This window comes from Ziziphus jujuba, chromosome 4 (genome assembly GCF_031755915.1).
Source record: "Ziziphus jujuba cultivar Dongzao chromosome 4, ASM3175591v1".
NCBI lineage: Eukaryota > Viridiplantae > Streptophyta > Magnoliopsida > Rosales > Rhamnaceae > Ziziphus > Ziziphus jujuba.
The window spans coordinates 30,874,280-30,887,921 of record NC_083382.1 but is presented as its reverse complement, the minus strand read 5'-3'; the positions used below and the strand labels follow the sequence as shown (position 1 = coordinate 30,887,921).

At 31.7% G+C, this 13,642-nt stretch overlaps 2 protein-coding genes and 1 pseudogene across 4 annotated transcripts; 2 read left to right on the top strand and 1 right to left on the bottom strand.

Annotated features, from left to right (window-relative positions):
- The first annotated feature begins 825 nt into the window (after nt 1-825).
- LOC107415409 (metalloendoproteinase 2-MMP) lies at nt 826-2,072 on the top strand. Its single transcript, XM_016023732.4, has one exon. The coding sequence runs from the start codon at nt 843-845 to the stop codon at nt 1,806-1,808; it is 966 nt and encodes a 321-aa protein (XP_015879218.1). The 5' UTR covers nt 826-842; the 3' UTR covers nt 1,809-2,072.
- A 2,769-nt stretch (nt 2,073-4,841) lies between these two features.
- Nucleotides 4,842-6,193, top strand: LOC112491442 (metalloendoproteinase 2-MMP-like; annotated as a pseudogene).
- Nucleotides 6,194-9,100: 2,907 nt separating this feature from the next.
- LOC107415396 (protein NRT1/ PTR FAMILY 5.9) lies at nt 9,101-13,035 on the bottom strand. 3 transcript variants are annotated; one of them, XM_060816651.1, is made up of 4 exons: nt 12,381-13,035; nt 11,945-12,059; nt 10,187-10,698; nt 9,101-10,085 (listed from the first exon to the last, which is right to left on the bottom strand). In XM_060816651.1, exons 1-4 carry the CDS (start codon nt 12,395-12,397, stop codon nt 9,263-9,265), a joined length of 1,467 nt encoding a protein of 488 aa, XP_060672634.1. In that variant the 5' UTR covers nt 12,398-13,035; the 3' UTR covers nt 9,101-9,262. The 3 variants fall into 3 exon arrangements, with proteins under 3 accessions (XP_060672634.1, XP_048328792.1, XP_048328791.1); XM_048472835.2 differs by having other exon boundaries at nt 10,187-10,592; nt 11,842-12,059; nt 12,381-13,034; XM_048472834.2 differs by having other exon boundaries at nt 11,842-12,059; nt 12,381-13,025.
- Between the last annotated feature and the right edge of the window lie 607 nt (nt 13,036-13,642).

The following is a 13,642-nucleotide window of genomic DNA, read 5'->3' as shown; positions in this document are numbered from 1 at the left end:
TTGCATGTCAACATGGTAATTATTGTGTGCCTGATATACACGTGGAAGCGTACAATAAAGGTGGCAGTAATAACATGAATTACTTGAAGCATTTGCAGTATTTTTTTGGTTGATGTAAAGTGCAAGATATATTAAAAAGGGAAAGATCATGAAATTCATGAATGTATTGGCAGGCTGTACATGTAGTATCCAAAAAAAAGGTTGTACATGTAGTAACGTATATGGCTTGAATGGGACAAATTTGTGAACAAAAAAACAAAAGAAAAGAAAATTAAAGCATGGTTAAAAAACGTACGTCTAGTAAATTTCATTGAAAAATAAGGCAAAACCGTATAATATTATAGCCAAACTCAATGTTGAGAAAGCCCGTGTACAATGTTTCCAACAGACTCGTTAATTTTCTCCGTCTGTATAGTTGCGTGCAATGTTCTCATTCACACCCATTTAGCTACACAACCACAAATAATGAATCCTCAATGCTTGCTTGAAAGACTTTACATACTTATCAGTAATAACATTTTCATCTGTGAATTTTGTTAAATTTTGACAAAATTAATATAAGAAAACTCAAAAAAAAATTTAAAAAAAAAAAAGAAAAAAATTGTTGTACAAGTTTTGCAACAATCATAATCAGATACTCAATAAATATTTGGTACAAGCGATACCTTTGAGCTTGCACATGATTATGTGCTTAAGTTGCACATGATTATTCGCAGTTGTACGGAAATATGGTATATAGTTAGGTCTAATTAATTACTGTTGTAAAATTTTCTCAATGTTTAAATTAAAAGTCTATAAATAGCCTTGTACTCAAACATGTAGCTTCATCAAAACCATATCTAATGGCATCAAAAGGTTTTTCCTCCATTACCACAATATTTACTCTCCTTATAATCATTCTCCTGATCCCTCCCCAATTTCAGGTGGTTTCATCATCAAAGTCATCTCCGTTTCGGTTTATCAAGAATCTCCAAGGAAGTCAAAAGGGAGACCATGTCAAAGGCCTCCGTCATCTCAAAGAATACCTCGAGAGGTTTGGCTACTTAAACCACAACAACAAAACCCACAAGGACGATGATTATTTCGACGAAAGCTTGGAGTCGGCAATCGAAACCTACCAGCTCAACTACAATCTCAACGTCACGGGAGATCTAGACTCGGAGACAGTATCGGAGATGATGGTGTCTCGCTGTGGTGTGGCAGATATAGTAAACGGCTACAGTCGGATGGAATCGGGCAAGAAAAGGCCAAAAAACCACGTCCATGCAGCAGGAAGCAGCTCATCTTCATTGAACACAGTTGGTCACTATTCATTTTTCCCAGGTATGCCGAGATGGCCACCTAATAAGTTCCATTTGACGTATGCTTTTCTTTATGGCACACCATTCATAGCCATGCCTCCAGTCCATCGAGCCTTCCGAGCATGGGCTGCAAACACAGCCTTCAGTTTCTCTCTGTTTCAAGGGTTTGGTGGAAACGGCCGCCGCCCGGATCTCACAATTAGCTTCCAGAGGGGGTCTCATGGAGATGGAGCCCCTTTCGATGGACCCGGAGGAACCCTAGCTCATGCTTTTGCACCCACCGACGGAAGGTTCCATTACGACTCCGACGAGGAGTGGACCGTCGGTGGTGTTCCTGGTACTTACGATTTGGAGACGGTTGCTTTGCATGAGATTGGACACCTTCTTGGGTTGGATCATAGCTCGGTGCCAAATGCTATTATGTTTCCCGTTATTCCTGCTGGTCAGACCAAGGGTTTGCATAATGACGATATCCAAGGAATTAGATATTTATACGGCTATAAGTAAACATTAATCTTCCTTCTTTAACTGTTAATTTCAAAAAATAATTGGAGTCACAACCTTGTGAAACTAGCTCCTAGCTACTAGCTAGAGGAAGAATAAAAGAAAGGTACTCTTAATTAGCTAAAATAATTTTCTCTAAGTTTCAAGAAGGATACGTAGATATTGGAAATGATCTATATCCAACAATAACTTGAAGTTCTTGTAATATATGATCATTTTCTTCTGTTCAAAATGAATAAGGATAGCTTTTTAAAGCTATTCCAAAAATCAATATCCAAGTTAGTATAATAAATTAGAAATATTTTCTTATGCATAAATACATACTTACACACACACACACACACACACACACACACACACACACATAATTTTAGAAAAAAATAAAAATAAAAATAAAATTTCATCCTCTTCTAAAATTTTTTGCTTATGAATTTTGTCTTAGGTTCTTAATTAATTTGGTCTGTACATCACGATCTACGAGAAAAAAAAGGGAAGTTAAAAACAAAGTTTGATAATATTATTAGAACAAACAGACGCACAAAGCTCTTTTAAGTTCCATCTTTGTAATTTTAATAAAATTAAATACATAGATCCTTTATTTTCCAGCTGTTATATCAATTTTAACACTTGTTTAATTTATTATAAATTTATTTTTTTTTTTGTTGATATCGTTTTAATAAAAATGAAGTATAAACAAATCGGATTGAAAACAGCATACAAACAAAGATAATATATATATATATATATATATGGTTATTTATATTTTAATATTATTGATTTTTAAAATTTTACAATTTAGACCTCAAAATTTTCGACTTAGTGGCTTAGGCCCTTAAATTTTTAATTTATTGTAATCTCTTATCTTTTACTATAAGATTTAACAGCTATTTTATGTGATTGATATGAAACTATATCAATTTTAAAATTAAAAAAATATTATAGTGTAAAATGTTAAAATTTTTTTTTTTAATTTTGTACTATAATATACTTTATTTTGAAAGAAAAGTAAAAGAAAAGTTGTGCAAGTTACCTGTTGGTACTTTCATATTAGAAGATATTAAAAATATAGATGTTCAAAGCTAACTTTAAATTTTGTGCATTTTAATACTAAATCAAGAAGTTAAAAATATCAAGTGCAATTAACTTGAAAAAAAGGTTATGATAAGAAGACAATCCTAATCCTTTTAAAAATATTCTTATGTTCAGTAAGGGTGCAAGATAATTAACTACGCTTTTCTCTAAAACTTTTCAATTATTGTGTGACAATTAACATTTGTGTAAAGAAGATTATTAGAGCAAATTCCATTGTTGTCATTGTTCTTAGTTTTGAGCCTCTCATTTCAAATCTTCAAAAGTCAAGGGTATCAAAGTATAATTAATCTTAAAAATAATAATAATAATATGAAGAAAACGGTCCAAATTCTATTAAAAAAAACTTTTATATTCAGTAAGAATACAAGATAATTAATAATGTATTTTTATTGCCTAAAACTCCCCTATTATTGTGAAACATTTAACATTTACACAAAGAAGATTATTAAAGCAAATTCCATTGTTCTCATTGTTTTTTGTTTTAAGAAATCATTTTTTTCTTGACAATGGTTTTTTTTTTCTTTTTTTTCCTAAAATTTTTGCTAACCACACTTCTTGATCTCAGTTGCACTAGAGAGGACTTTTTAAAATGTCTACATTTCTGACATGGTAATTTCTAATAATCCACATTCAGTTAGAGTGCTCGAACAAGCTACAATTTAGAAGTTCTAATTAAAAAGATAAATAAACAAAGTAAGTAAGTTTTGGGAATAAATTAGTAAAAAATCCTGCTATTTATGACAATTACCATACTATAGAACAAATTTTAATTGAGATATTTAATTTTATTATAAAACTGTAAAAGTGAATTATGTAACGGTAACTATTTAAATTTTTATTTGATATGTAGGTTTTACTGATAATCGTTTATTAATGATGATAAATAATATTTTTTATTAGTAAACAAAAGACATTAATTTAAAATAATTACTTAAATATTGTAATTTTACTACTTGGACTCCTTATTATACTGGAGAGAAGACCAAACTTAAGAACATATACAATAATGGACATATAAAGTAAAAGTCATAGAGGTAATTAAGTTAAAGGATGTAATATAGTTAGGTCTATATAGACCAAAGTATTAAGCAATTACCAAGTGTACTTAAGCCACTACTTTCTCGATCAAAGGTTCAAAGTTCCAATCCTCAACTCCATAATTTCAAAATATTTGTATTTACTTCACTTAATTAACTTATTTTAGTTCACATAAATAAATGGAATTATTAGCACATTGGAAATCATAGGGATAATTATCAAATGCATGTCAAAATGGTAATTAAAGTTATAGCGTGCCTGCCTGATATACACATTTGAAAGCACATTAAAGTTGGAAGTAATAACATGAATTACTTGAAGCATTGGCGGGTTGCATATGCAGTAACGTATATGGCTTAAATGGTACGAATTCGTTGATAAACCAAAGAAAAGAAAATTAAACCACGCTTAAAAACGTACTTTTAGTAAATTCATTGAAAAATAAGGCAAAGCCGTGTATCGCAGGCAAACTCAATGTTGAGAAAGCCCGTGTAGAAATGTTTCAACAGATTCGTTAATTTTCCGAGTCTGTAGTTGCGTGCAATGTTCTCATTCACACACTTTTAGCTATACAAAACAAATAATGAATCCCCAATGCTAATTTGAAAGACTTTACATATTCATCAGTAATAACATTTTTATCTTTGTATTTTGTTAAAATTTGACAAAATTAATATAAATATTTTAACAAAATTTGACAAAATTAACCCAAAGAAAATTTTGTAAAAGTGATGTTTTGCAAGGAAACATTCAAAATCAGATAGTCAATAAATTAATATTTCATACAAGTGTTAGCTTTGGATTTACATTGCACATGATTATTGGCCGTTGTATGAATAACATGGTATAACTGTTGTATGTAATTAAGTTTTTTTTCCTCGGGCGTTTAGAAAGTCTATAAATAGCTTGCCAAACATTTAGCATTCAGCAATCATATATTTAATGGCATCAAAAGCTCTTTCCTCCATTATCACAATATCCACTCTCCTCTTAATCATTCTCCTTCCTCTCCAATTTCAATTGGTTTCATCATCAAATTCATCAGCATTTGAGTTTGTCAAGAATCTTCAAGGAAGTCAAAAGGGTGACCATGTCCAAGGACTCCACCAGATCAAAGAATACCTCGAGAAGTTTGGCTACTTAAACCACAACAACAAAACCGACACGGATGATGACTATTTCGACAAGAGCTTGGAGTCTGCAATCAAAACCTACCAACTCAACTACAATCTCAAGGTCTCCGGATATCTAGACGCGGAGACAGTATCAGAGATGATGGTGTCTCGTTGTGGTATGGCAGATATCGTAAACGGCAGCACTCGGATGCAATCAGGCAAGAAAAAGCAAAAACATGGTCGACATAGCCATGGAAGCAGCTCCATAAACACAGTCGCTCACTATTCATTCTTCACAGGAATGCCGAAATGGCCACCTTCTAAGTTCCACTTGACATATGCTTTTCTCCGAGGCACCCCAGTGGCAGCCATGCCTCCTGTCCATCGAGCTTTCCAAACATGGGCTGCGTACACAGACTTCAGTTTCTCTCAGTCTCGAGGGTTCAGTGGGAACCCAGATCTCAAAATAAGCTTCGAGAGGAGGTTTCATGGAGATGGAGTGCCTTTCGATGGACCTGGAGGAACCCTAGCTCATGCTTTTGCTCCCACCGACTGTGGGTGCTTTCCCCGGTACTTATGATTTGGAGACGGTTGCGTTGCATGAAATTGGACACCTTCTTGGGTTGGACCATAGCTCGGAGCCAAATGCTATTATGTTTCCCGTTATTCCGTCTGGTCAGGCAAAGAGTTTGCATGATGACGATATCCAAGGAATTAGAGAGTTATACAGCTATAAATAACAACAACTTCTCTAACTGCTTTTCTCAAATATTTGGAATTATAGAACTTTGTGAAACTAGCTAAAAGAAAAATAAAAATAATAAAAATGTTTAATCAGCTAGATAATTTCTCTAAGTTTCAATAAAGAGTAACCTGAGAATCTTTATATACAAAAATAAATTGTAGTATAATATATGATCACAGCTAGCTAAGGTGGCTGACTGGATTTAGAAATTAAATAAAGCCTTGAATAAGTCAACTTCTTCCGCCTTGTTGGGAGACCACTCTGAAGTTTTTATTGCTGATGATGTTGTTTTAAAACTTTTAATTTGTGTGTACCTCCTGTCATATGAATCAATGAAGCTCATTTTCTTCTGATCAAAATAAATAAATAAGTGTAGGATTTTAAAGTTACTCCAAAAATCAATATCCGAAGTTAGTAAAATAAATTAGAAATATTCTCTTATACATACATATATATATATATATAAATATTATTTTGGAAAAATTCAAAAAAAAAAATAGAATTTTTGTCTTTTTCACATATGCGCCCTCAATTGGTCTGTAGGTCACGATCCACGAGAAAAAGGCAAGGAACAAACCAAGTTTGTTAATATTGTTAGACCCAAAAAAGGAGCATAGCTATACTAAGTTCCATTATGCAAATTTAAAAAATAATAATACTAATAAAAGGATATATAGATCATTTCTTTTACAGCTGTTACATCAATTTCAACACTTGTTTAGTTTATTATAAATTTAATTTTTCTGTTGATTTTTCTAAAAAAATAAAAAAATAAAAAATGGAGTATAAACGGCTCAAATTTAAAACATTATACATATAAACAAGCTAATTGTATACTTTGGAATGAAAAAAAAAAAATCTAACAGAAAAATTCAATTTATTATAAAATACTTTGGTATCTTTGACTTTTAGAATTGTACAATTTAATTCTTTAACTTTTTAATTTAGCAATTTATGCCCTTAATTTTTTAATTTATTACAATTCAAATCTTATTTAACTATTAATTACAAGGTTTAATTGTCATTTCAAATTACTTATATTAAACTATATCAATTTTCAAATTAGAAAGTATTAAAATACAAAATATTAAAACTATTTTTAACAATTTGTACTTTAATACCTTTATTGTAAAACAAAACATGGTCACATAACTATTATTTAAACTGTATTAAATTTTAAACTTAAAAGCTATTAAAATGCATATTTTTAAGACTAGTTTTATATTTTTTGCACTTTAATTTTTTCTAATTTAAAATTTTATACAATTTAATATCACAATCACATGAGACCATTGTTAAAACCTCTTAGTCAAAAGTAAAATATCCAAATTGTAACAAATTGAAAAATTGAGGGTTTAAATTATTAAGTTAAAAAGTTAAAAGTTTAAATTGCAAAACTACAATAATTGATGGTATCGAAATGCAATTAAGCCAAAAAAAAAAAAAAAAAAAAAGACCAACAATAAGAATATAATCCAAATCCTATTAAAAAAATTCATAAGTTAAGCAAGAAGAATACAAGATATATACATATATATATATATGGATTTTAAGAATACAAGATAATTAATTACATGTTTGTATCTTTAAGTTCCTCTATTATTGTGTAACAATTAACATTTATGCAAACAAGATTATTAAAGCAAATTCCATTGTTCTTATTATTCTTAGTTTGAGTTCCTTAGTCAAAAGGTAAAAAGTTTAAATTGTAACAAATTGAAAAATTAAAAGCTTAAATTACTGAGTTGGAAAGTTCAAGACCTAAATTACAAAATCATGAAAGTAGAAAATATCAAAATAAAATTAACCAAAAAAATAATGTAATAGTAAGAATATGATCCAAATCCTATTATAAAAAAATTAAAAAAAAATAATCAAATGCTTGTGAAAATGTAAATAAAATTGTTGCGTGCCAAACATACACGTGAAAGCATCAATATATGTTGAAGAGATAGTAAATTAGTAACATGGGTCATTTGAATCATTGTCAGCCCATACATTAATTAGTAACGGATTCTTTTTATGATGTAAAGTTGTGGAAAAACAAAATAAATAAATAAACACCATGTTAAAAACGTGTGGTAATTAAATTCATCCATAAGGCAATATCGTAGCCAACAGGCAAAGAAAAGAAAGCCTGTGTATTCAACATACTAGTTAATTTTTTAAGTGTGTGGTTGCGTGCGGTGTTCTTACTTTTACACTTTTAGTCCCCCAAACACCTTGAAAGACTAAACATTCATGATCGGTCTGCCTGAAAACTCAAAAATATATTATAACTAAATTTATACTCATCAATACATTTTTGTTGCTCTCTCAAAGAAATTAACCTCAAACATACATTTCTTTTATGAAAAGAAAAAATAACTAATAAGAATTATTTTGTTATACTGAACATGCACGCCCATCTTATATGGGGCTTTTACTTATATCTGGTAATATATTCTATTTATATCTTGAAGCTTGAATGCAAGTGGACTATACTTCCATGATATGAGTGTACAAATCCATTATAGCAAAATTATTTAGATTTATTAAGATAAGATTCAAGATTTAATATTGTTATTGTGAGATTAAAAAAAATACAAAAATTGACAAAAATATAGGAGCTAAGAGAAAGATTGTACTCTACAAAGCTTTTTAAGTTAAATAACCCAGATCAAACGAAGTAATAGGCGTTTCAATTTATAGTTTATTACTAGTCGATAAATAGTACTCCTCTCATTTCTCAAACTGTAACTTCTGTAATCATATCCAAACTGTAACTAATGGCATAAAAAATATTTTTCTTTGATTGTCGCAATATTTACTTTGCTCTTGATTGTTCCTCTTCTTCCTTTCCAACTTCAGGTGGTTTCAACAAAATCATCCCTATTTGAGTTTCTCAAGTGTCTTCGGGGAAGTCACAAAGGAGACCATGCCCTAGGCATTGACCACCTTAAAGAATATCCAGAGAAGTTTGGCTACTTAGATCACAACAGCAAAACCAAGGAAGATGATGATTTTGAAGATCGTTTGGAGTCTGCTATCAAACTCTACCAGCTCAATTACCATCTCAACGTTTCTTGAAATTTAGACACAGGACTGTCTCAGAAATGATGGTTTCTCGATGTAGAGTGTCAGATATAGTCAATGGAAAGACAGGGATGGTGTCCGGTTAGAAAAGGCAAAACCATGTCTAAATTAAATCTCCGTGAACATAGTTGGCTAGATTAGGTATCCATTTCCTTATTTCACTACTTTAGTCTACTTTATTAAAAATATTACCAGCACTAAATCTCTGTATAGTGCTCTGCAATCCAATAGGAGTAAGTTCCATTAATTTTATTAAGTTGGCCTTTTACCATTGGATTGAAAAAACAAGGATTAAGGAAAAGAAGAGGATCTAAATCCTTTGTTAAAAAAAAAATAATAATAAAACTATATGTTCGGCAAAGAAAACAAGACGACAAATGAATTTACATTTTTCAAACACCTAAATCTTTCCTACTTGTGTAACATTTACACAATATGATATATAACAGCAAGCTCAGTCCACTTAGGCCGGTCAAAAACCAGTAGTATTTGTCCAGCCGTGCTTTGCTCATATCATCAGAGAACCAGCTATTGCTTCCTCTGGTTAAATCTTCAATGATTGAGATCAAAATGGCACTCAGAAAGCTTCCCACACCAAAAACACTATTATATAGAGCAAACCCCATTGTTCTCATTCTAACGGGGACTTCAGAGTAGAAGAACTCTTGCATACCAACCACTGTAAAAATATCAGAGATACCCAAAAGAATATACTGTGGTAGCAACCAAAAGATGCTTAGAGGCACTATTTCCGATCTTGATTCATGAATTCCCATCTTTCTGCTCAGTTTTAGCCTCTCTGTTTCCACCCCTGCTGCGATCATCATTGCTATGATGGAAAGAAACATCCCTATCCCCATCCTTTGCATTACGCTGATGCCCTTTTCGTCTCGGGTGACAAACTGCGCAATTGGTATAAGAACTTTGTTATACAAGGGCATCAGGAGCATTATAGAGAGTGTAATGGCACTCTGAAGCGTTGCTGGTGGGATCTGGAAGCTGCTTCCGATGTTCCTCTTCATTGTCATGCCTTGCTTAGTAAAGAAAGTTGCAGGGAGTTGGAAGATTACAGCGAACATTAGAAGCATTGTCCATATGGGCAAAAGCCGAAGTACTACTTTTGCATTTTCGAGCAGTAAAACTCCATTTCTTCGGCTCTCATCCAAGCCTTCCTTGGTTTCATTGTTTTGATGGCAAAAAGGTTTCTCTTGAAGCCTATCAATGCAACCAAAATCATCATCAGAACTTAAAACACAATGACTCAAATATAAAGTGGATTTTGTACTTGGATTAATATAGGAAGAAAATTGACATACTCTAGCTCGACTATATCCTTTTCATCTGGTAAGGCTATTTTGCAACTTAGGAACTTGGATGCAGTTTCTTTGATGCTCTGAATCACGCTCGTGATAGGCTTATAACCCATTTTCTCATTTTGTCTATACGTATAAATTCGACTTCCACTTGAGAAAAATACGATTGACACAACCATTGCTACAGTTGGTATGGCAAATCCCAAAACCCAACCAAAAGTGTCTTGGATATAGGACATTACAGTGACTCCCAACAAGCTACCACCACAGACTCCAAAATACCACGACTGGAAGAACAAACTCTTTACATTAGATTTCTGCTCATCTTTGCTGCTAGGCAATTCCTCTTCAATATTGTCCAGTTGATCTGCTCCAAAGGCTTGCAAAGATGAGTTGTATCCACCTTGGCCTAGAGAAATTAAATAGAGGGGCCAAAAGATAAATAAAGAAGACCTTGTTGTGTTTGATGGGGACCATGACCTTGTCAATGCTGATAATGTCAATGCCATCAGCCCCTAAAGCCAAAATCATATTGAAATATGATCAAACATGTAAAGTGCAGGATTTTAATATAGGCGTCAGAGAACACAACACTAATTAAACAACAATAATAAACAAAAGTGAACTACTTTTGGAACTTGGTTTTCCAAGTTTGAACCATGAAATTAGTTTTGCTAAGTATAATAAGGCTATGCTATTAATTTACTTAGATGAACAGAGATAAATGCTGCAGCTTGACAAAGAGTGGCGTGGCTGGCATAATCTTTGGACACATCAAGGAAAGGAAAGGAAAGGAAAGTCTATTCAAAGCAGTGATGTTGGTAATTTTGACATTTTCACCCAAAAAAAAGAAAAATGACGCAAGTTAAGTGCTATTGCATTTATAGGTCATCTTTGTTTAATTTGAGCCTCATATTGTCTTTAGCACACGTAACAAACTAGTTTGCATCAATATTATATTAAAAATATCTCCAAGCTGTCTCTGCAAACTTGTGATAAATTCTCTGCACGAAGAATTACTAATTATGGAACGCAAGAAGTAGAAGAATTAACATGTAGATCACTTAATCTAGTAATTAATCATTATTAAATCATGAACTTCCTCCATTTCCATTCACTTATATTGGGATTGTGGTTTGTGGACCCACTAGCTAAATGATTTTTAATTAGGATAAATTTTATTTAAACCTTTTAATTTTGTTATAATTATATTTATGATTTTTAGCTATAAAAATTAATTGAAAAAAATAATCCCTTCTAAATGAGATCTAAGTATAATTTTATAAAAAATATAGATCAAACTGTAATTAAAATAAAATTGTGGAAGTCTAAATAAATTTGTCCCTTTTAATTACAATTTAAAGGGAGAAATAGTAGTGTTTGTGGGTCGGTACAAATAAAAGTCTATAAGTCGATCACATTGGTCATAAAACTAATTATATACCAACAAAAATTTAATGACAATACCAATCACTGCCAAATTTCCCAATACCTGGTAATCATATCTCTTTTCCACCAAAATAAAATAAAAAGAAAGTAAAAGACATGTTAATGGTACTTAGAAAGTTTTTTTACTCCAAAAAAAATGCTAACAATTATTAATGGAGAAAGACGAGGAAAGCATTAATAATAAAAATAAAAAAAATAAAAAAACATACCACAACGTAGAGAAAAGAAGAGTTTAATATAGTGGTGTATCTGTGCCAGTAGGAGTCGGCAAGTGGTGCAACCAAGAGTGGAAGCATGGAAGTGAAGCCGTACCAATTGTTCACCGTCTTGGCCGCAGAAGAATTGCTCATGTTTACCACATCTGTTAGATAAGTCACCAGATTCGATGCAACTCCTTTGAATGCAAACCTCTCCATACCAGCAATCACTATTACCAAAATGAATAAACAGATACAGATTAATTAAAACAAGGATATTGTTATTAGTAACAAACATTAATTTTCCATTCCTTTCCTTCCATTTCAATTTGTTCAAAAACAGAGGTTTCCATGGTCAATGGAGAATCAATTCGGAAAATTCAAATGGATTTTAAACTCCAGAATAGATATTAATTATTATGAGGCCCCCCCCTCCTCAGTTAATTTTGGCAATATAAAAGAATGGTTTCTTATGCTCACCCCCAATATTGAATTTCATTCATATATATATATATATATATATATGAGAAAAATAAAATTGAGATAGTTACCTATTAGGAGAATACATGAGTAGCTGAGTCCTTTTCGTCTCTGCCCTGCTCCAGCCATAATAGAAGGAATGTTTGAAGTGTGAACGAAGAAGTTGATGTGATTAAAAAGGATCGCCAAGGAGAAGAAAAAGGCAAGCAAGACCACAATAGATCATTTCTTAGTCACTTAAGCACAAAACTGTTGCTTTCATTCCCACCATCAAACAAATAGTACTATATAGTATACCAAGTACCACTAATGTTCATCATTGGCTCCGCATTTAAAAACCCAATTGAAAAAACTTTTTTGTTATCATAGCTTTTTTTTTAAAATATGGGACATTAGACAAATCACTAAGCTCCCTCCAACATTGCATTTGCTTTTGAATTATTTTAAGAATGCAAAAAAAAATAAAAATAAAGAACGAGTATCGATAAGGAGACAAACTTTTAACCATAGTTTGGACAAACTTTGGTGTCATGGCAACGTAACCGATAAGAAGGAAAAGATGTCGACATGCAACACAAACAAAATTTTAGCCACCACCACACCACCCCATATGAGACTCTGACGGATGGCAATACTTGATGTGCCACTTCATTGCCACGTAGTGTCTTTGACACGTAGGAGGATATTGTTTTCTGTTCCCTGTAAGCCAAAAACGAAAAATTAATAAGATTTTTTCATAGTTAGAACCACCCAAATGGTGATAATTTCATTATATATGTAGTGAATCATGAATATATATATATATATATATATATATAGATTTTTAACTTTCTTTCTTAAAGTTAGAGCCATATAATAATTATATAGTTTATAGACTTTCCCATGCAACACAAACCCGAGTTAGAAAATTCGAGAACGTTTAATGATTATAATAAAAAAATAATATATATGCAAGTTAGTAGGAATTCCCTGTAGTTTCACTTGGTCTCTGTCTTCAATTATTAATTAGATATTGACAGAAAGCAGTAATAAGCATTATAAACAGCTACTTTATCTCTATATACATATTTCTTGAGGCTACTGCTTTCATTTTTTTTTTTTTCTCGTCCGTAACAATGTAGTCTACGCAATCACATTTGCTTGAGTCATATCACAATTAGATTTTTATGGTCCTATGAATTATTTATATTGGCTAGCATTTTCAATCTTTATGCACCCCAAAAAAAAAAAACAAAACAACTTTTTTGACTGTTTTTTGTTCGAGAGCTCCATTGAACTGAAAACCTATTGGAGCACGGAACTTTCACCATTAAAGGGGTGTTGATGTTCTCGT

Bases quoted from the DNA above. Each gene is read 5' to 3' on its own strand.
- LOC107415396 (XM_048472834.2), bottom strand. From the start codon at position 12,438: ATGGCTGGAGCAGGGCAGAGACGAAAAGGACTCAGCTACTCATGTATT. The intron at 12,060-12,380 runs GTAACTATCTCA...TTTTGGTAATAG, and splicing joins CTCATGTATTCTCCTAATAG to TGATTGCTGGTATGGAGAGG. The intron at 10,699-11,841 runs GTATGTTTTTTT...TTTTGGCTTTAG, and splicing joins CTTCTTTTCTCTACGTTGTG to GGGCTGATGGCATTGACATT.
- LOC107415409 (XM_016023732.4), top strand. From the start codon at position 843: ATGGCATCAAAAGGTTTTTCCTCCATTACCACAATATTTACTCTCCTT.